This window comes from Psilocybe cubensis, chromosome 1 (assembly GCF_017499595.1).
Source record: "Psilocybe cubensis strain MGC-MH-2018 chromosome 1, whole genome shotgun sequence".
Lineage (NCBI taxonomy): Eukaryota > Fungi > Basidiomycota > Agaricomycetes > Agaricales > Agrocybaceae > Psilocybe > Psilocybe cubensis.
Genome location: NC_062999.1, coordinates 4122483 through 4143142, shown reverse-complemented (window position 1 = coordinate 4143142; position 20660 = coordinate 4122483). Strand labels below are relative to the sequence as shown.

Sequence of the window (20660 nt, the reverse complement as noted above, 5' to 3'; positions counted from 1 at the left end):
GTGTAATTTATACGTAATTTGTCAAACGTATTCTTCAAGATAGAAACAAACACAATGGTGCACATATTTTTCGATGATATTCCCAATTCCTGAACAGGCTTGCCAGTCGTTCATCGGTCTGGAGCTCAAATTTGGTCAATAACGCTGACGTGATGGCGTTAGTCCTAGACACCTGAAGCGGATTCTTTCTCGACTTTCTTTAACTTACAGGTGGCGGTCTCATTCATTTTCATTACGAGATATTATTTTGAGTATATACCGCAGATGATGTTATGAATCGGGAGCAATGAAATTAAACGACATGCATCTGGCACGTCAGTCTTGGCTTAACCAGGTAAACCACACAGCTTGCTCAGCAACAAGGACATTGGTAAGACAATAAGCATGCTAATAATCAGCGCTCATGGAACACTGTAGAAGCGCAGCCATCTTTATGATGTGTCATCAAGTTCGAATCCATTGGCAAATATAAGGCTTGCTTTTGCGGTCAACTTTATCAGTCCCAAGCATCCACATTTCAATATCCTAGACGGATTACACTTGTCTCAGAAACTATTTCACACTGGTACAAAGCGCATCATGACAACACTCATCACAGGAGGGACAGGAAAAACCGGCCTCGCACTTGCGAAACTTCTGCATGCCGCAAACCGGTCGCTGGTGATAGCTACGCGCGCAGGAGAAGCCCCTAAACCATTCAAAGCAATCAAATTCGATTGGTTTAATTCGGAAACCCATGAAGCTGCGTTGAGCGACAACTCTATTGACCGGGTGTATATCGTTGGACCTCCTGGCATCAACGATCCGGCAGTCGTTATATCCTTCATCGACCTTGCGATATCGAAAGGAGTAAAGAGATTCGTTTTGTTGTCTGCATCTCAATATGAACCATCAGCGACGTCTGAAACTGCCTCGGGCGTGATTCACCAACATCTACTTGACAAAGGTGTAGACTATGCAATTCTGCGTCCCACCTGGTTTATTCGTGAGGCCATCCATGTCCACAGCCTTATCATAATTACTTGAAAACTCACATAATATTTTGTCAGAAAACTTCGGTTACGCATATGCAAATAGCATCAAGGAACGTAATGAAATCACTTCATCTGCTCAGGACGGACGCATACCCTTCATTTCAACAGAGGATATAGCACAAGCCGCATTCGAGTCCTTAACGGCTGAGAAAAGCCCCAATAAAGACATCTTTATTGTTGGACCTGAGGCACTTTCCTACGACGATGTATGTACTTCCCAAAATTTGATTATAACTCTTCTCACTGACAGATACTAGGCTGCCAAAATTGCATCGTCTGTCCTTGGACGCCCTATCGTATATAAGCGGGTTACGATTGAAGAACAGCTCGCGTTCTACATATCCCTTGGAATACCCTCTGATTATTCAAAACTTCTCGCAGAGTTGGACGCAGATGTCGTTCAGGGACGGGAGGAAGCGATATTCAAGGACAAAAAGCTCGTCGATGAGGGAAGAAAATTCGTGGGGAGGCATACGGTGCTTGCGTACTTTCAAGAGAACAAAGACGTGTGGACCAAGTGACGGTTGTATACGTAATTGAATACTTGCTTTTATGACGATTATTTGGCTCGATTCTGAATTCATCAACTAATTTTATGGCGTCTGGAAGACGCTGGAGAGACAGCTGATTGATTTTACACAAGTTCAAGTAAACAATTGTTTTTCACATAATTTACTAACTACCCTAAGTATGTCTGCGCATAATCTCAAGGCCACGACCATGTAGCTTGAAGCTCAGGATTGGCCTCCTTGACCAAGTTCACTACATACTCATTAAACCACGCGCCAGCTTCAGGCGCAGGGACATGTGCCACTGGTCCAGCGCACACCTCGTCAAAGCGAGCAGCGTTGCGGTCCGACGTACCATCCGACTCGCCACCAGGCTTCACCCATACAATAGCATCGACATGTGGGTTCTTCAGCACAGCCTGGTCTGCTGTAGGGCGCGTACCGAACCCTGCATATTTCACGTTGCACCATTGGCCCCACTCAGTGCGGACGCCAGCCTTGCCGGACCTGCCTTGGTCGACGATGAAGTGGGCGGGGAAACCGGCCCGCTCGAGGTGCGGGGTCAGCGATTCGACATAGTGGCTCTCGTCCCAGCTGTTCGACCATTCCGTAAAGTTCTCGCGGATAGGAGCGATGTATTGGTTATAGTTCGAGACGTTGATGGCTACGCCACGAACGGTGGCTCCAGGGGTGATAGCCTGGGCTCCCTGGAGAACTTCGGCAAACAAGGCGGCGGTGGGTGCGAGGTTGTCGTCCCAACCAAGCCATCCTCCATGAGCAGCGTCGATGTAGATAGAAAGATTAGGATGCTGGAGCTTCGCAATTGCGTACGAGATACCCTCTTTGTAGGCAGGAGCGGCTTTGGCGCACTTAGGAACATTCAAGTTGGTAACAGCGTTTCCGAGCGAATCAGGTTCGAGAATGACGACAAAGTTGAGCTTTTTGGCGTCGGGAGTGTTCAGTTCTCTCGCAATAGCTGTGACAAGATTTTAGAATACATAAGAGGAAGACGGAGCAGAAAACACATACTGTCAATGTAGTTCTTGTACTTATTAAGACCGTCGTCGTCGAGATGGAATTCTCCGTCAGAAGCCTTGGCGGAACAGTCACGATCAGGCAAATTGTAAACCACAAGCTGTAGGATCTGCTTCTTCTTTGTGGCCACCTGAGCATTCAGAGTCTCCTTGACGAGTCCCTTAATGTTGGAGATCTAATCCCAAACCGTGTTACAATTCGAAGTGTTCTGTGTGCATTTTATGAAATATCTAGACTTACATCCGCGGACGATGATATCCAAGCAAAGGTAGGAATTTTTTGGACTGTCTTCGTCTTCGCTGCATTATAGTAGTCGTAACGCTGGTTGAAGTACTGGATGGTCTCTTCGAGCTTCTTTGCGTATCCCTTGTTCGCGTAAACCTCCTTCCCTATGTACGGATTCACTTCAGAGCGGGGAGGCTGGGGAGGCTGGGGGGCCGGTGGCGCAGAGAAAACAACAGAGGGAGCGAGCGCCAAAGCGCAAGCCAGAGCTCGTAGATAATGCATGACAGATCCTGGCGAGACTGGAAGCTGGTCGACGAAGGCAAAGCGACGATACTGAGTCACCGGACAAGGAAAAAGTAGACGACACAGATCACGCTTTTATAGATCTACGGGGTGGTCGACCCAAGCTCGACCCCAGAAATGTGGGGTAATTCTCGGACATATACTGACACACACAGAGAGCCATTGTATGGTCGGATATAGTCTATGGCGTAGGTCCGTTCAACATATAGCGCAAGAAAAAGTCTTAAAAAGGCCATAGGCTGTCGTCAAGAGAAGCACTTGACTCTTGAGCGATTTTGATCTCAAAAAGCATCCGATTGCAAGCGCCTTGGTCAACACACCATTTCTCCGGACTGAAAGTACGAAATATTGGTACAGTCCGCATTTCGTGACTGAAATGACTGGTCACTTGGAGTAAAGCATTTTTTTGACCGCGTTCAAAGCCACCAAATGGAAAGCGTTCAAGTCATCCGTCGTGACGTCAGACCGTACATTGCAATGCTTGGAGTTTGCTTTGCCGACCCGAAGTTGCGTCGATGCAAAGACTTTTGGAAAGGAGGCATTGTCACTAGCATGAATCTGGAGACTTTTCGGTGTATTTCTGATCTCTTGGCAAGAGTCTGCGCTACGCCAATCCATCTGCCATTTTAGCTAGTAGCCGTTCTCGAAGTTGCGTCAATTCAGTCTGTCGCCGACGGGCTTGCTTTAATTCATGCCGCGCCAACTCGAGGTTCTATAATTATTGAGACATTGGAACATTGGCCACCATATTGACCTGACGTACAGGAGGGAGACCTTGAAATGCTTTGATCCTCGCTCGTTTTTCTCTGATTTCACGCTCTTTAAGTTGATTCTTCTCTTTTTGTGTGAGCAATTTGTTAATGGAAATAGGTATGCTGAGTGGGACCTCGGCCTGTGATGGACATAATTGGTTAACTTCTAGATCCGGTACCTCTGACTGACCTGCAAAGATTCCAATTCCCGATAATGTTCTTTCGATTTTTTGACCAAAGCCTCCTTTCGCTTCTCTAAAGTTGCCGTCGTGTCTTGGTATATGCTGTCAGGAGATCCAGAAGTGAGAATCCCGTTCCAGCTAGGTGTTTTGAGTGATTTTGAAGGGGAGATCTAATATGTCGACACACCGCTTTATCAAATTGAGTTCGAGTTTGAGCGAAGCAAGATAATCTTTCAGTGCATCTTCTACTCCCTGCAATCTGAGTAATGAGCGCATGAGGGCGTGTCTTTCCGCATGTAAAGCATCGATCGTGGACGAATAACTGGAATGATGCGTGTTTATAGTGCATAGGATAAAAATGAATGCGTACTGAGCAAATGATGCATCTGGAATATCCAAGGCCTGAGTGATTTGGACAAGGGTTTCAAGTGCTGTAGACACATCATCTCCGTCTATAAGGGGTGGAAGATGCAAAACTTGGCTTTCTGTGAGATTCATGATCAAAAAAACAATTAAAAGGGTCCCTGGAGCACCAGAGCTTGTCGAAAAAATCCGAGCACCAGAACTTGTCACATTAGCTGGCAGGTTTAAGGCAGGTTTACATCTGCGGTGCAATTGGCTTATTGGTGGCCGTAAATAACGACAAACAAGTCTGTTGTCAATATGCACGTGATTATTCAGACGTCATCATCTGTTTCTCTTTACTAACTCTTTTTTTTATCCACTTGCGTAAACTATGAAGTGCTAGACCATGCTAACTGCTTTGACCAGGTAAAAGTTATCAAGTACAATGGTAAGTGAGAGACTGCATTTGCGTACGCATCGATCATGGGTTGATGTACTGTAGTAGGCGAGAGTGCCCGATCCGAACTTGCAAGGTTGCAAACACTGCAACAACACGCTAGTCTCTCTTAGACAGACTTCGATATGATGTGAAGCTTTCATAACAACACGCGCATTGGATTCCGGTTGAAAAAACAAACAACCATGGGTAGGCACGCTTTATGGACAATTTGAGGGTGTTTCTCACACATGTCATCCAACTATATAATCTATGTCGCCATCATCAAAGGAGAGGAACAAAACACCGAAGTTTTGTGGCTTTTCATTAAAGGCTGGCTGTAGCGTCTGTGAGAAAAAAATGCTATTTATACACTACAGTTTCCCCGAATTACCGGCGCCTATCAACCACATCTAGCTCTAAGCGCCGAGCGCATGAATCACAGGGCCCATTCAACAGTTCAAGATCTATCATGGCATACAAAATCCAATTTCTTGGTCTCTACAAGCAAGGATCTATCCATTAAATATGTTGATAGGTAATAGAATGATGGTTGCTACTCGGGATGTGTATTTGCTATTCCACAATCATACGGCGCTTAAGTTTTCTAAGAAAAAGCGGAACTACTTGTAGTTTGAAATGTTTTCCGATTCAAGGCCATGACCACGTCGCCTCTAGCTCAGGATCTGCTTCCTTAACTAAATTTATAACGTACTCGTTGAACCACGATCCAGCTTCCGGTGCAGGTACATGTGCAACTGGGCTCGCGCACGTCTCGTCGAAGCGAGCAGCGTTACGGTCAGACGTACCATCCGACTCGCCTCCAGGTTTAATCCATACAATGGCATCGACATTCGAGTTCTTCAAGATTCCCTGGTCCGTTGTAGGCCGTATGCCGAATCCTGCGTTCCTGACATTGCACCACTGGCCCCATTCGGTACGAATGCCGCCTTTGCCCGCCCTGCTCTGGTCGACAATGAAGTGGGCAGGGAATCCTTCGCGTTGGAGGTGGGGTGTCAGTGAGGCGACGTAGTGGCTCTCGTCCCAGCTGTTTGACAACTCTGTGAAGTTTTCGCGGACAAGGGAAACGTATTGGTTGTAGTTGGAGACGTTTATGGCTACACCTCGAACAGTGGCTCCAGGGGTAATGGCTTGGGCCCCTTGGAGAACTTCGGCGAGTATGACGGCGGTGGGCGAGAGATTGTCGTCCCAGCCGAGCCAACCTCCATTAGCAGCGTCGACGTAGATGGAGAGGTTAGGATGCTGGAGCTTTGCAATGGCGTAAGAGATACCCTCCTTGTAGGCAGGAGCGGCTTTGGCGCACTTAGGAACATTCAAGTTGGTAACAGCGTTTCCGAGCGAATCAGGTTCGAGAATGACGACAAATTTGAGCTTTTTGGCTTCGGGAGTGTCCAGCTCTCTTGCAATAGCTACGGTAATATATTAATTCAAATATGAGGTTGAGAAAATAACGAAGACTGCGTACTGTCAATGTAATTTTTGTACTTGTTCAGGCCATCCTGATCTAGTTGAAACTCTCCGTCGGAAGCCTTGGCAGAGCAGTCGCGATCAGGTAAGTTATAAATTACGAGCTGAAGGATCTGCTGCTTATTTGTTGCTGCTTGTGCGGCGAGTGTTTCGTCGACAAGACCCTTTATTTTGGATATCTAGAATCGCGACACAGAACAGATATCAGCATTAGATATATTTCACAAGTAAGTAAAATATCAAGAACTTACATCAGAGGAAGCTGATATCCAAGCGAAGGTGGGGATTTTCTGTACTGTCTTCGTCTTCGCCGCATTATAGTAGTCGTATCGCTGGTTGAAATACTGGATCGTTTCCTCCAATTTCCTGGCGTATTCCTTATTGGCGTAAGCTTCCTTTCCAATGTATGGATTAACTTGAGAATTGGATGCCGAAGGTGCCGAGAACACAACAGAAGGCGCGAGCGCCAAAGCGCAAGCTAGAACTCGTAGATACTGCATCACAGCTACTGGAAAAGTTGGAAGGCAGCCGACCAAATGACACTAGACAGTAGAGTCAAAGTAAAACGTCTGAGGAATGGCAGCCTTTTATGCCATCGCAGGTCGCTCGACCCAAGCTCGACATGAGATTACGGGGAAATTCTCGGATATATACGAGTACACAGGGTGCACTATGGGACGGGATATAGCCAATGAGACAGGCACATTTACCGTATAGTAAACGTAAAAATCTCCAAAGGGTCAAAAGAAGTTGTCAAGAGGATCACTTGATTGATGACCCACTCATAATCTTGAAAACTACAAGCGCCTTGAGAGAGTACTGTGACACAACGCGTCCCAAGTTAATCCACAATTTTTTTGATTTTGCTGGGCCAAATAGGGAGTTCCGTTAACACCCATGTGCACAATCAAAGTGCTGAGGAAGGACATTTTCTGAATCTATCTTCCTTGACGATCCATCAAATCCTCTAATAAATAATAAAAATAAAGTACAGCTTGGAACATGCTTTGCGCAGCTTGAACGCCCGGAAATTTCTCGGTGATTTGAGTTGTTGCCGATTTCTTGGCCGAAGGATATTACAAAGCCCATGAACTACGTCCTTACTAGAAAACATATGAAAGATGACGTCGGAGTTGCATCGTTAGCTAAATCACGTATGCCTCCAACCGCTTTACTCCAAGCTCAAGTAACCTCGATGGTATGCAAAATAGACGATATCTCCGGAGCAATTGATCGTTCACCTGGGATAAATCACATAATTGAACTAATTTACAATATACAAAGGTGTCGCATCGATGTAATAAAAGGGCGTCGCAAATTTGAGAATAGGTCTCCTTGTAGACCTTACCAGTGAGTAGGGCTGTGTGGTATTGTCAGCGTGGCAAACACGTTATTAGGGAAATTGATATTTACCCAAATTTCTCACCAGGTGCGAGTGAACGCACTGGAGTTCCATCATTGTCTGCGCCGACGAATGGTACAGTGTTACTATACAAAAAAAAACAACGCCTTCAGTACTTGATGTGTTGAATGAGGATAATCTATACATACCCCCACCAAGTAGCGATGTTGGTTGATCCGATCTACGGTGTCGTGAGTCTCACTATGCACGATCTTGAGCGCTCTAAATGCTACTTACCGAACCATTCTGAGGGAATTGGAGACAGAAGAAAATGACAAGGATGGATACGGCCACTCCAGAGTCCAAGGCAGCAGAAAGTACGTCTAAAGCGATATTATAAGAAAGGTATGCATATCGGAGGTAAACCAACGTACAGTTGTACTTTGTCCACCATGAGAAATGACGTCTTAATGGAGAAATTAGGAACTTTTCGATTGGAAGTAGAAAAACCGCACCTTCTGATAACATATTGGAAGATGAATCCGACGCCACTGTTGAGTTGCACTTAAGACATTGTCAAATTTACGTGAGAGGAAAGCACTTACGCCCAGGGAACGTAATTAATAGCAGTAGCTGGGGGGATGAGGCCAGTTCCGTTGAAGATAACGGGCCTAGTATTAACATTAGATGCATGGAATCAAACGTTACTTTGGTAATTATTCGCTTACATGCTGTTGTGATAAAGACGTTAATAAATGGTCTATTCTTGTAACAAATATAAGAAAATGGACGTACTTAATGTACTTAAAGATACTGTTGGGATAGCGCTTGCTGATGAGCCATGGGATGACTGGTGCGACGGCACCAATCAAGAAGAAGAAGACAAGCGGGTAGTAGGTCTGTCCCTTGGAGAATTGAAGCGCTGGTCCGATGACTCCCCACTGATGTGATCGTCAGCCAATGGTGTTGCGAATTACGTGAAGTTCAAATGCTTACGATAATACTGGCTGTTCCAAAGACTTCGGTACTCGGGCAAATGAATCTTCGTGCATCGATCAGTCCCGACATGCTTCAAAATTAACAAAACGACATACCCATCTTTCTGATGTGGGTCGCACATGTTGCTATGTGAAGATGATAAATTGCTGTGTTGAATAACAATTAGGAGCAATATCTTACGGAATGTTGGTGAACATCCATGCTTGAACGCCGAGCTGAACAGTTCCAGCGATTACGGTAGCAACGACCTGACTCCAGAACATGGGTTTGGGTGGCACTGTACAAGTGTTTTGGATGAATAACTTCTGCTAGTTATAAACAAGAATTAAGATGGCTTTACCTTTCATGTAGTGGCCCAGTTTAAAGTCAGAGGTGAATGTCAAAGCCTGAGCCATGGTCTATTTCCAATTGTCAGGTGTATTGAAAACACAAGGCAGAAAATTCCTTACAATGTAACCCCAGGTCTTGAACATCATCATAGCAATTGGGCGTCCAGGAAGTGCATAACTAAAGTATGTGATTAGGTCGTCTGCAATATTTAATACGTAGAAGCGTACCCAATGATGAGTTCGGTAATGACGCTGCGGAAGATGGTTAGTACTGTTGGTCCAATAATGCAACGGTCAATACATACTTGAGGCCGACTTGTTGGTTAGTGATGGCCTGGATCATTCCAATCGGGATGACATAGGTGAAAGCTAGACAACAAATATAAACTGACGCCGTTCACGACCACGGGTAATACAAATTGGACTCACAGATGAGAAGGGCAAGAACGAAGGCCCAGACGGGCATCTCACTGAAGAAAGAATATAAGTTAAACTGAGAATTGGAAAATCCATATTTGCTTACGTGGGCCAGACCTCAATACTGATGATACCAAGTGTGAACATGCTCAGGAAAATAGTCAGATACCACCATTCAGGAACTAAAAAACGGATTAGTGAAAAAACTCCACATGATGGTCGAATTTTGAAATACCTTGTTCGTATTTCGACATGAGTCGGGCATGAATATCGGGCTGTTCGTGTAACGAGCGACGTGCCTGGACCCAAATTTGCTTGCGGAAGTAGAGGAAGGCGTGCATGAGCGTAGCTGTTATAATTCTATGAGTTATTTAGTAGCAAGTAACGGTCGATATACTCGCCTGTAATAGAAGCAAATGATAGCCTGAACAAATATGAGTTCGAAGTGAAAAAATCGTTAGATGCTAATGAAAGTACCCATAGGAGATCGCAAACGTAGTCCTGTGTTTATGTTGTGAGTAACGATTATATATGGCATGTCTGAAAACTTACGAGAGGAAGAGAGGGCTGTACTGATGATAAGCTTCAATGTCGAAGGTTGAGTCAGCAGTGAGAATGCGTGTGACATTGTAAGATTTCATTTCATTGTCGTAAGATGTTCGTGAAGATATACTATTGAACAGGTTCAGCTCATTGCACCGCATTGGAGTAGATTTTCAAGACTTACGGCATGAATTCACCGAACCACGTGTTGGTGTACTAATATATTTTCAGTGCCAGTTCCAGCTAGAAATAAGATGCGTACGTGGAGAACCGGTGTAAGGAACCAGAAGAAGAAAACAAATCCGGCGAAGATGTTTGCTTCTGCCCACCCTGTAATCTCTTTAGTCTTGTGGAGGTTAGTAATACTTTACGAACGTACATGGTGTAGCAAGAGGAGACCCAATATAGCTATTGTGTTGCTTTAAGAGGATGAATGATAGGCATCAGCATCAAAAAGACATACGCGATTTGACTCCAATCAAAAGTGATAACCGACATTCCCTGTAATATACCCGGTTAGCGCCTGTTCCTCTATATCCAGAACCATGCCAAAGGCTAACCATTCCATGAACATATCTAACAGAGGGACATGATGTAAGTGATGAATAATGATTAGTTATAAAAGAAAACCCACCCGAAGAGCCCAGCGATCTCTAAAATGATAGATATTAGAAGATGTTTTGAGAACAATAAATGGTTACAAACTGGTGTTTTCTGGGGCGATCCACGTCACCCAAGAGAAGTACGACAGGGCTTGGACTGAATCGGTCCACGTCAGTCAATGAGTACTACGCTGTTTTTAGTTCAACTTACAGAGATATCCGGGGAAGAAATCTATGGATCATGAGATCAGATTGGTCTATCAATTGAAAACGGGCAAGATTACTCACACCAGACGAATGAAGCAAGGAATCCATATACGAAGAACCTCTCACGGCTGATACCTCCGCGAGTACCAATACCTGCATATTGTTGAGAATGAAGGGTATTGAAGAGGGCGCAGTTAACCAAGTTTGCCGGCCAAATCATGGAAGGTGGAGAGACGAGGAAGCGCCGAGCAACTCCACCAATAGAAAAGCCAATAAGCTGGGTTGACATAACAACAAACCACTGGTCTGTAGACTAGGTTAGCTAATGAAATACAACGGCCATATTCAGGGCTCACAGCTGAAGTTGTATATCTGATTGTAGTACACCCTTTGCACGGCAATGATATCTGTAGCATAAGCAGATCCAGCACCGACAGTTGCCTATCTCATTCGATAAGATGAAATTGTGCTGAATTCATGGAGACAAAAACAAACCATGATCTACAAATATCGTGAGAAATGGTATAATACATCAGAATGTCTTTCTTACAGTAATGAGAACGTGCTCTTTCACGGTGAAGGGACCCGGATTAATGGCAATGCCGAAGATATGCCAGTTAGGCAACCAGGCAGCAGCGGCCCGACCTACGGGGAACGACAAAAGCTGGGCCACTATGCCACCAATGCTGACCGAAGGGAATCGGAAAAAGAAGAATTGGTTCAATCCAGGAATGAGGATCGCCCATGCGATACCGATGACCCAGGTTCGCAAGGTCGTCACGGGCATGGTAGGATCATCCGTGTTGGCGACGGCAGACCTGACTTCGGGATAAGGACTCTCATCGTCGAATGCAACGATGTTTTCCTTGTCCAAGTTCGGGTCGTCGAATTGGGCGCCAGCGAGTTCCTAGTATAGAGCATATAATCGTAAGTGTTCATGTAAGACACTGAATGCTGGCGAGAAAGACATACTGCTATCGCAAGGTCTGTAAAGTAATGAGCAAAACAGTCAAGAGTAGTAGTTACAATGGAAGGACTTTACCATCAAGAACCTTCTCCTCAGGGCTCTCTGCCTTTTCGACGTCGAAGGCTCTCTCCTCAGCAGTGGAATATTGCGGTGCTTGATCAGCCATCGCAAAGTTCTGGGAGTGAATCCGCACAAGGGAATCAGGGAGACCTGCCAGGAAGGAGGGTGGCTTATATCCTTCACATGAATGACCTATGCATGTGGAGTTCTAAATGCGGTTTTGCGATAAGACGTCCAAGCAGCACATGCTAAGTGCTAAATTGAAAACCGGAAGATACGCTCGAGGTTGACCAAATCGACACACGGTTATTTTCCCAGCGCGACAGCGCCAGTCATTGGTGGTGTATCGAAGGTGTAGATCTCACATGTAAAAGAACTTCCGCCGCCACCAGTGACACCCGATCTAAGTATGGTCTTGATATATGGGTTATGTTCTTCTCATCGCACATGACAAGTCAGTACTTGTTCACAGTTTAGATATTTTAAGTCATTTACTCACGCCTCTTTACTCGGCAAAGGTTACAATCCATTCCGCGTCGCCGACTGGATGTCGGAGAAGTTCGAATCTTCTTTTTCCTTGCATCGCTTCTTGTTGAGATATTTGACATTGTATCGACTTACTTCGTAGAGTCAATGCATATCGAAGTATACAAAAACTTTAAGCGCACCATTGGCGAGTGGAATAGGATGTCAAAATCCGCTCCCGTGTCACAACCCGTGGCATCATCCAATTCGTGAGATAGCCTGCCTAGAGATAGGTTCCTTAATGGTGTGACCACAATGGCAAACCATCAACGTCTTTCTGAGAGCAAACATGATGCATATCGTATATCAGTTTCTGCGCATATAGAAATTGACCGCCTTATCCACTTCAGTTACAAAAATACAGGAACAGAGAAACCATGCCGTCGAGACCGGTGGAGCCCGCCGTACCATCCTGACTTGTCATTGAACTATGCCATTGCGCAGTAATTGCGTTTACCATATGGTTTACGCCGTGTCAATTTCATGTGTATATCAAGACTCCTTCGGGATGCCAGTCAAGGTGTATGGGACCAGATGGATCCGTTACATTAATAACTTACCATACGGCATAGATGAATAGTGGTATACCAGTTAAGTTGCATGTATTCTGACGAGAAAAGAAAACTCACCATGCACCATACTTAAATTTTCCCAACCTCGAACACAGACTTGTCCGTAACTGTGGCGCTAGGGCGGAGTCGTCTGAATCCTATGGTAGCTGGAGTGTACTGTTGAGTCGGAGAAGGAATCCGATGTCAAGTGATGGGAATGAAGGAGCAGATTGCATGTTCTAATTGTGTATGGACCATACTTGGGAGATATCCTAGAATATGTCGGTTGCGCCAAGGCGAAAGGTGTCTGACCCTCTGATATGTACCACGGTTCCCAAACGGAGGTTGATGTATACCAGCAGGTTTTCTCGTCGTCTAAAAAACTGAAAGCGCTTGAAAACTAGATCGAATACGGCAGCTGGAATACTGAGAATCAACAATTCCACGAGAAACCGTGATGATGGTAGGAAAGAAATGGTGATTGGGGTTCGTCATGTGAGGGCTATGCTTGGAAATTAGTTCGCACGTTTTAAAAATACACTGGTCGTTCCCTGGCAGGTCGGCAATGTTCTACTGGGTCGAACTTTATAAACTTAAATCTCGCGCTTCGATTCTACCTTCCTGACATATAATGCATTGAAGATCTTCTCTGTCTTTCGATATATAATGCGCATATGTCTTCTTACGCCTGTCCGATGATACAGGACTGGCTGTAAGTTCCTCCGCCAGTAGGTTAGCAACCCAAGTCTAGTATACTATTAACTACTGTTCTGAGCTTCGAATCATATCGTAGTAATATTGAGTGGTAAGCCTAGAATAAAAAATATCCATATTGTACGTTGCGTCATATTAAAACTCAACGATAATACTAATTACTTCCACATTCAAGGGATCCTTGCGAACCAGTTGAATATCCCAAAAATTTTGATGAATTCTACCCTTAAGGCGAATGTTGTTAGTATCATTTCTACTACTTACAGTGCATTCTGTGAAACTGCTATCTAGATTCTACGGTTAAGTATCAAATGCAAAGGATTCAAACTATCTGATCTGTTGTGACTACGATACATCTTTCTACCAAAGATGGCTTCACTAATTTTCCAAGCATATCAAATGATAATATAACGATCAATACATTTTGAAGTATCTTGGACTTCTGACATACACAATAAAAAGACTTTGCCAGGCACTACCCAAAATGTGATAGTTTTCATTCATTCTAATGAAAAAGTAATCACAAGTAAAAATGTAGAATACCGAAGTCCGACTTTACCGTTGCTTGTTTGTAAACTGGTATTTTTGGGTGAGGGTATACAAATCCCAACAATACACACTCTAATTAAAGTCTTATCTAGCCCATTCTGTGTTGTCCGAGGCTGGAGACCAACTTAAGGATCCATAGGCTTGGTGGGGATCAAACGCATCCTCGTCGGTAAATCTAAGGTTCATCCGCCTCTAAATATTGATTTGTATCTCGCCGGGAGGATACATGAGCCTACGTCTCTACATATGAAAGGTATTCAGGTCCTGTAATTCAATATTCTCGACTGTACGATCTGGATAAGGACGCGAGTAATTTTGTACATTTTTGACAAAGAGACAAAATTAAATTGGTTCCCTTTTTATCATTCCAATAGCTGCCATCTAGTCTGAGAGCCCAGTCACCTCCGTGTGTACATGTCCCACGGTGAAATTGCGGTAGTTCGATCTCCGACGTTGAGTTTGTACTCCACAAGGCAACCTTTACAAGTACCAATGGGGCTTTATTTCAAATGAACAGAACCATGATCATCACTTGTCATAAGCACGGAACTGAATCGAAGAGCAATGTGCAGCACGAGGAAGTTCTCAGCCTGGTGAGAAATCGTAGAGCTCATTGTTGATCGCATCCCGAATTTATACCACGGGCCACGGGCCTCAAGGCTAAATCGTTATCCTATCCCACCCACGAGTCAAAAGATAGGGATTTCTGTATCTACATGTAGAGTTGCTGAGTGCCTCAACGACTGTTATCCCCAGTGGACTTACGACCAAGGTAAGGCACCTAATGACAATGGATTGAATTAAAGCACGTTGATCGTCTTCAGCACTTAATCCTCGGTCTGTATTGAATGAGACTGCTGCAATTATTAACTGATAAATCTCATCTATTATCGACTTCGAGCGTCTAAATTCATGTCTCGTGCGCGCAAAGCTACCCAAATGTAAAGAAAGCTTGGTGCTTCTGGGCTGAAGAGAACCTTGCGCTATTTATAGTCTGACCCCTGAACACCTTCAATACAGCTATGATATATACCGAGTCACACCGAATCTGCTGGGATTCAAAAACCCGAAGATCTGGAAATGCTAATTTGATCATTTTATTCTACTTAACTGTTGATACGATGTCTAGATTTTGATTGGTTTTTGTTAGCATTAAATTAAGTTAAGTACCCCTACTTTATGGTTGATACCTATACGTAGGAGTCAAATGAATCAACGAGTCATTATCTAAAGCTACATAATAGAACTAGGTGTATTTATACTGGTAAGAAAGCAGCTACTTGGTCCACAAGTCCTTGTTGTCTTCGAAGTACTGCCGAAGCGTATGCTTTCCAATAAATTTACGGCCTTCGGAAGCGATTTGGGGATTATTGAACAAAGCCTCCTCGTTTCCCGCTGCAATCTTTTGATCCATTTCCGCAAGGACCTTAGCTAAGTCGGGACTCACGCCCAAAGTCGAGTAGAAATCCGCCTGCTCTTGAATAGTCAGCCTCTTATATTCGATCTTGCGCCCCAATACGGAGGAAGCGACCTCGGCAGCCTGGGAATCCCAAAAAACGTGAAAATAGGTCGACACAGATCCTCCAAAAGGACTCACCTCGGCATATGAGTAGAGCTCGGGACCGAGGACAAAGATATCCTTGTTGGGACTTGGTTCTGCCGTTAAAGCCTGAAATGCAGCTTGTGCTATGTCTTCAGTTGAAATCCAAGGAACACGTCCGTCTTGTGCAGCCGAAAATATTTGGCTGTGCTCTTTGATGCTGACCAGAAAATTAGTGCCAAAGTTCTCTGCAGGGTTTTGGTTTTTTTATCAGAAATCGAAACTGCATACTAATGGCCAAAGCGACCCGGACTTACGAATGAACCACGTAGGTCTTAGAACAACATAATCTACGCCTTTGTCAATAAGATGCTGATGTATTGCTCCAGCTGGGAAAGCCGATTGAATCCTCGATGGATCAATTTGAGTAGCTGACATCAACACAAATCTTTTCACTCCTTTCGAAACGGCCAAATCAATGAAAGATATGATGTTTGCAGAGTCATTACTTCCAGGCGGTCCGACGATGTACACCCGGTCGATAGAGATATCTTTAAAGGCAGACTCATGTGTCGTCGTATCGAACCAGTCGAATTTGATGGCTTTGAAAGGTTTGGGCGCTTCTCCGGATCGTGAAGTAATGACGACAGGATAATTTGCCTCTTGAAGTAGCTTTGCAAGTGCAAGACCAGATCTTCCTGTTCCACCTGTGATAAGTGCCGTCATGATACCCTTGTGAAGGAGGAATCTTGAGACTTGATAGAGTCGCAATAATGCGAAATGTCTGGACCACTTCGATTCCAGGCTTCTTATATATCATTATTGAACCGGTTAAGCAGGATGATGACATGTTACCCATGGTATGTACAGCGTCTTACCAATAATATTACTGAGCACCTCCGTCCGACGATCGCACTTTCCGAGAAAGTTGTAATCTGTAGTGTATCAATCCAACAATCGAAGAATTGTGTTCGTGCCTTATAATTATCATTATCAGCCAAGTATCGGTCTTGCAGAAGGAAATACCAATTCAAGGCAAAAAAGAGACTGGTCCTGGACAGTTAGTTCCTTAATTTTGGAAAGTCCAAAGAATGTCAGCAATTATAAACTCGATAGCTTCAACAGGGCACTTAACCCAACCTGATCCAATATCTGACATCCTGCAATAAATTCCAATCATTTGTCATCAGGTCAACGGCATTGAATAACTTAATTTGAAAGCTACCTGCTACTCATGAAATGAAAATAGCAAAAGAATCGAACAGCTAGCGTCCTATAGTTCTAAGATTCTCTTGCTGTTCGTGATGACAGAGTTTTACAAAAAAAACTATATTGAGGATTGTGATTCATTTTCCGAATGATCTCCGATCAAAAATAAGCAACCATCGGAACCGGCGCGCGGGTTGAAACGTTGACCTTCGAATTCCTGAACAATGACCTGAACAGTGCTGTACAGTTCTGAACGTCCTCAACCACAATTCTACTTTCTACTTCATTTTTCTGACAATAATATTTGAAAATTTTATCAATCTTACACCATTTTATTTTCAGAGCGTTCAAATGGTGCCAACCATGATTCTAAGGGTGTGTGCCGAATGTGACATCAATCGAATCATCGTGATATAGTATTAGCGACCTGGGATCGTCTCTGAAGTTCACTCCTCCACCACCCACCAGTTGCCATAGTTATGGCCCGACCGTTGACAACTACCAGGCTATTTTCTCAAAACCCTATAGCTTTCATATCGGGACCTCTTGACACTGATGGCGCCTATTTCAACGAACATTATCTTCCACGTATAAAGGACGCTATTCGTAAAGGCCATCATTTCATCATTGGGCCATCTCGTGGCATCGATACGTTGGCATTTGATTACCTGCAGAAATCGCAGGTATCAAAGAGTCGTATACGCTTGTATCTCAACAATAGCGAGGAGACCCATCTCCGGGGTAATTTCAAGAAGTTTGAAGAAGGAGGTGGAACGTTGGTTATAGTGAAAGGAGGCCATACCGAACGAGACGCTATGATGACTGCGGAAAGTCACTACGATATCCTAAGATATAGAACAAAAGATGAATGTAGGGTGTTGTATGGTGAGAGATATCGCGAGCGCGTTAGTGGAACAGAGAAGAATGAGATCAGGAGGAAGTTAGGAGCAGGATTGCCATGGCCAGGTACACAAGAGACTTGAATTCTTTTGGTATGCGCGCCGGAGAGATTCTAGTACCGGGTACGTTTTGTTAACCTTGAAGTCGAATGAATAGACGTTTGACTCTTAGGCTCTTGTAGATGCTTTCTACCCTCTTTACTGCATACACGATGCTGGAATGATGAATTGGATATGTATTTGGGCCAAAGATGGCACCGAGGCGGCATTGCTTAGAGAAGTTATTACACCGATACTATCACAATTAGGGTGATTATGTTTTTGTGAATTGGCGAATTGCGATTCAATGACACAGTTCCAGAGCTTGAATTTTTTAAAGTAGTAGTACTAGTAAATCGACCGTAAATCAGTTACAACTCACTCAATGGTGCTCCAGATCTGTACACGATTAAATTAACATGACGATTTTACCCAGCTTAATATATGTTCATATCATGTGTTCTAGTTGGCTTCAGGACTACCGTGCTTGTTGTAACGAACTGATGATATCTCTGTGGAGACTCTAATCTACACATCACTACACTGTTGTGTTGCTGTTGTGGCTCAGTTTTTCTGTGTAAATATTAGTGGAACACGCGGACATCGAAAGTATTTCGGACTTCAAAAAGGTAATTTGTCACATATGACTGGTCACGAACCTAACCTTCTAAACTGCAACTAGGACGGTGTTACATATACTGTTTTACCAGTCAACGCTATATTGAACGTAAATGGCGTCAATAGGGCCTGAAATTCCCCCTCATCTTCTCAAGCAATCTAAACGCGACGACAAAGACGAAAACGAAGACGACGATGGGCCCCAGCTGCCCAACGCTAGTTCCTCAAGCATAGGCCCCCAGATCCCCGCACATCTCTTGAATTCAAGCTCAAAAATACAAGTAATTGACGATGACGACGATGATTTTGGCCCACAGCCCACTTCTTCTCCCAGTATAGGCCCAACGATGCCTACAGTCACCTCAAAGCCGGTAGCAGGTCCCTCTATACCTCCACCGTCCTCAGCACGCACAATTGGACCCTCTCTCCCCACCTACGCGCCAACGTACGATCCAAATAGTGCATATGACAACGAAGACAGCGATGATGACGATATAGGGCCGAAACCCTTACCTGCGGGCATGCAGCATCGACAGAGCGACGCGGTGCAGGAATTTTTAGAAAGGGAGGAGAAGCGGCGGAAGGCGGCAGAGGTGTGTTAGCCCTGTTTCTGGACAATGCATACTATTGACTTGCTTTCAGGAAGCGGCAAAACCGAAAGCAGTGAAACGCGACGAATGGATGCTGGTACCACCCACATCCCAAGGCCTCTTAGGCAGTAAGCTTTGTGAATTTGGGAATCGTTCGAGACCCGGGCTCACCATGTTCATTCTAGACCTTGACACCACTAAATTGAAGGCACGCCAATTTTCGCGAGGAACGGGTGCAGAGACTAGCAGCAGCCACGACAACTCGCTCTGGACAGAGACACCAGCCGAACGTCAACAGAGACTAGCAGACGAGGTTTCAGGCAAGAAGAGAAGAGTTACCGACGCTCCGGTTGATGAGGCCGAGGAGATTAAAGCAAGGAAACGGCAGCGAAAGGCAGAGGAGGAGGCTATCAGAAGAGGAGTGGAAGAACACACGGTACGCGTTCTACTACCTGGGTTATACAACATATTCACCCTTTTTCAAAGAAAAAACAGCGCGGAGCCGCTCTTATTGACCAACATGCATCCGTCGCGAAAAAGTCCACAGACGAGGTGCCTGGCATCTGGGACCATTCTCGAGATATGGGTCTGGGTGGCCGTCTAATGGACGATGAAAAACGTAACAAGATGCTCAAGGAAGCGAAAGGCCTCGGAGATCGATTCGGGAGTGGCAAGAGCGGAGGCTTTCTGTAATGGTCCGTCCAGTTGAATAATAGCAATGCTTGTTTTATTGAATGTACATTTTGCATGGGATATAGAAAAGCACAATCCGGTATCAAGGTCTCACCCCACCTATCGCTTTTTCCTCTCTATCAAGATAGTCTTGTTGAAGCCCTTCATAGCCACGGAAGGTGGCCTGGCCGCAAAGAGTACGCGTGATATCAATCATCTCGTCGACGCGCTGTAAAACGTAAGATTGGACTATTTTAGCAACGCAAAGCAGACTCACGAAAAGGAGGCTTGAGAGGGCAATCACGGCTACGACAGTGCAAAAGTCAGCTAATAGCTCTGCCTAAAAAAAGACGCATTACCAGTTGAATGCGCCGGCAGTTGTTCATTCTGCGACAAAGTCAATGGGGACAGCAATATTTCAACGAAGAAAGCATACCAGTAACATGTCCAAATTCAGCTCGTCGAGCTCAATACCTACACTATGACCATCGACATGCATGGGTCCAGCAGCAGCCCCTAAGTCTTCTTCACTCTCGAAACCCGACTTGTCCCCCTTGTTTAACAGCTCGGAGGTTGAATCTGTGTGAATACTCTTTTCCTCTTTTACCTCGTCTCCCCCGTCACGAATGTGCCCAGGGAAAAGATTGCCTTGTCGAAGAGTAGATTTCGTCGCTTTGGCCGCGTGATAATCATGGTACAAAAGGCGGTCCCTCAACCTCGGGAGAAATGCAGGAAGTGGCCGGCCCTCCATTAGGGAGGTCGACACGATCGCAATCGTCGAGAAGACATCGGACAACTGTTTTTATAGATTGATCAGTAAGACTTCGAAGAGCGCGGCGGGGGGATGAAACTTGCAAAATTTGGATTCATAAAGGGCGACTGGTTACGGGTGGTCAGTTTTTGATCCATGGGTATCAAGACATACAAAACTTTACCCGATGGACCAATGCGCTGCACCATTTGGTGTCCAGTTTGGAAA

At 44.8% G+C, this 20660-nt stretch overlaps 8 protein-coding genes across 8 annotated transcripts; 2 read left to right on the top strand and 6 right to left on the bottom strand.

Annotated features, from left to right (window-relative positions):
• Positions 1 to 579: 579 nt before the first annotated feature.
• JR316_0001399 (Agroclavine dehydrogenase) lies at positions 580 to 1555 on the top strand (the record flags this gene model as incomplete). Its single annotated transcript, XM_047887205.1, has 3 exons — positions 580 to 985; positions 1050 to 1240; positions 1292 to 1555. The coding sequence occupies 3 exons, from the start codon at positions 580 to 582 to the stop codon at positions 1553 to 1555; spliced, it is 861 nt and encodes a 286-aa protein (XP_047754951.1).
• A 185-nt stretch (positions 1556 to 1740) lies between these two features.
• Positions 1741 to 3085, bottom strand: JR316_0001398 (Exoglucanase 3; the record flags this gene model as incomplete). Its single annotated transcript, XM_047887204.1, has 3 exons — positions 1741 to 2519; positions 2573 to 2753; positions 2819 to 3085. The coding sequence occupies 3 exons, from the start codon at positions 3083 to 3085 to the stop codon at positions 1741 to 1743; spliced, it is 1227 nt and encodes a 408-aa protein (XP_047754950.1).
• A 625-nt stretch (positions 3086 to 3710) lies between these two features.
• Positions 3711 to 4538, bottom strand: JR316_0001397 (uncharacterized protein; the record flags this gene model as incomplete). Its single annotated transcript, XM_047887203.1, has 5 exons — positions 3711 to 3818; positions 3870 to 3998; positions 4049 to 4178; positions 4228 to 4362; positions 4411 to 4538. 5 exons carry the CDS (start codon positions 4536 to 4538, stop codon positions 3711 to 3713), a joined length of 630 nt encoding a protein of 209 aa, XP_047754949.1.
• A 934-nt stretch (positions 4539 to 5472) lies between these two features.
• On the bottom strand, positions 5473 to 6809 carry JR316_0001396 (1,4-beta-D-glucan cellobiohydrolase CEL6B; the record flags this gene model as incomplete). The annotated part of the gene is made up of 3 exons (XM_047887202.1): positions 5473 to 6251; positions 6308 to 6488; positions 6561 to 6809. The coding sequence occupies 3 exons, from the start codon at positions 6807 to 6809 to the stop codon at positions 5473 to 5475; spliced, it is 1209 nt and encodes a 402-aa protein (XP_047754948.1).
• A 682-nt stretch (positions 6810 to 7491) lies between these two features.
• Positions 7492 to 11881, bottom strand: JR316_0001395 (Sexual differentiation process protein isp4; the record flags this gene model as incomplete). The annotated part of the gene is made up of 33 exons (XM_047887201.1): positions 7492 to 7550; positions 7736 to 7797; positions 7861 to 7892; positions 7949 to 8034; positions 8086 to 8117; positions 8167 to 8202; positions 8257 to 8322; positions 8447 to 8592; positions 8648 to 8693; positions 8746 to 8775; positions 8831 to 8927; positions 8991 to 9048; positions 9100 to 9157; positions 9208 to 9231; positions 9285 to 9348; positions 9409 to 9449; positions 9503 to 9578; positions 9632 to 9756; positions 9949 to 10068; positions 10124 to 10155; positions 10202 to 10269; positions 10319 to 10347; positions 10403 to 10440; positions 10500 to 10515; positions 10574 to 10592; positions 10645 to 10698; positions 10753 to 10773; positions 10830 to 11054; positions 11105 to 11189; positions 11244 to 11249; positions 11299 to 11655; positions 11721 to 11734; positions 11791 to 11881. 33 exons carry the CDS (start codon positions 11879 to 11881, stop codon positions 7492 to 7494), a joined length of 2313 nt encoding a protein of 770 aa, XP_047754947.1.
• Positions 11882 to 15390: 3509 nt separating this feature from the next.
• Positions 15391 to 16380, bottom strand: JR316_0001394 (Agroclavine dehydrogenase; the record flags this gene model as incomplete). The annotated part of the gene is made up of 3 exons (XM_047887200.1): positions 15391 to 15654; positions 15712 to 15902; positions 15972 to 16380. 3 exons carry the CDS (start codon positions 16378 to 16380, stop codon positions 15391 to 15393), a joined length of 864 nt encoding a protein of 287 aa, XP_047754946.1.
• Positions 16381 to 18532: 2152 nt separating this feature from the next.
• Positions 18533 to 19702, top strand: JR316_0001393 (GPALPP motifs-containing protein 1; the record flags this gene model as incomplete). Its single annotated transcript, XM_047887199.1, has 4 exons — positions 18533 to 19012; positions 19062 to 19137; positions 19195 to 19445; positions 19496 to 19702. The coding sequence occupies 4 exons, from the start codon at positions 18533 to 18535 to the stop codon at positions 19700 to 19702; spliced, it is 1014 nt and encodes a 337-aa protein (XP_047754945.1).
• Positions 19703 to 19784: 82 nt separating this feature from the next.
• On the bottom strand, positions 19785 to 20432 carry JR316_0001392 (uncharacterized protein; the record flags this gene model as incomplete). The annotated part of the gene is made up of 4 exons (XM_047887198.1): positions 19785 to 19910; positions 19959 to 19987; positions 20041 to 20068; positions 20118 to 20432. 4 exons carry the CDS (start codon positions 20430 to 20432, stop codon positions 19785 to 19787), a joined length of 498 nt encoding a protein of 165 aa, XP_047754944.1.
• Positions 20433 to 20660: the final 228 nt, after the last annotated feature.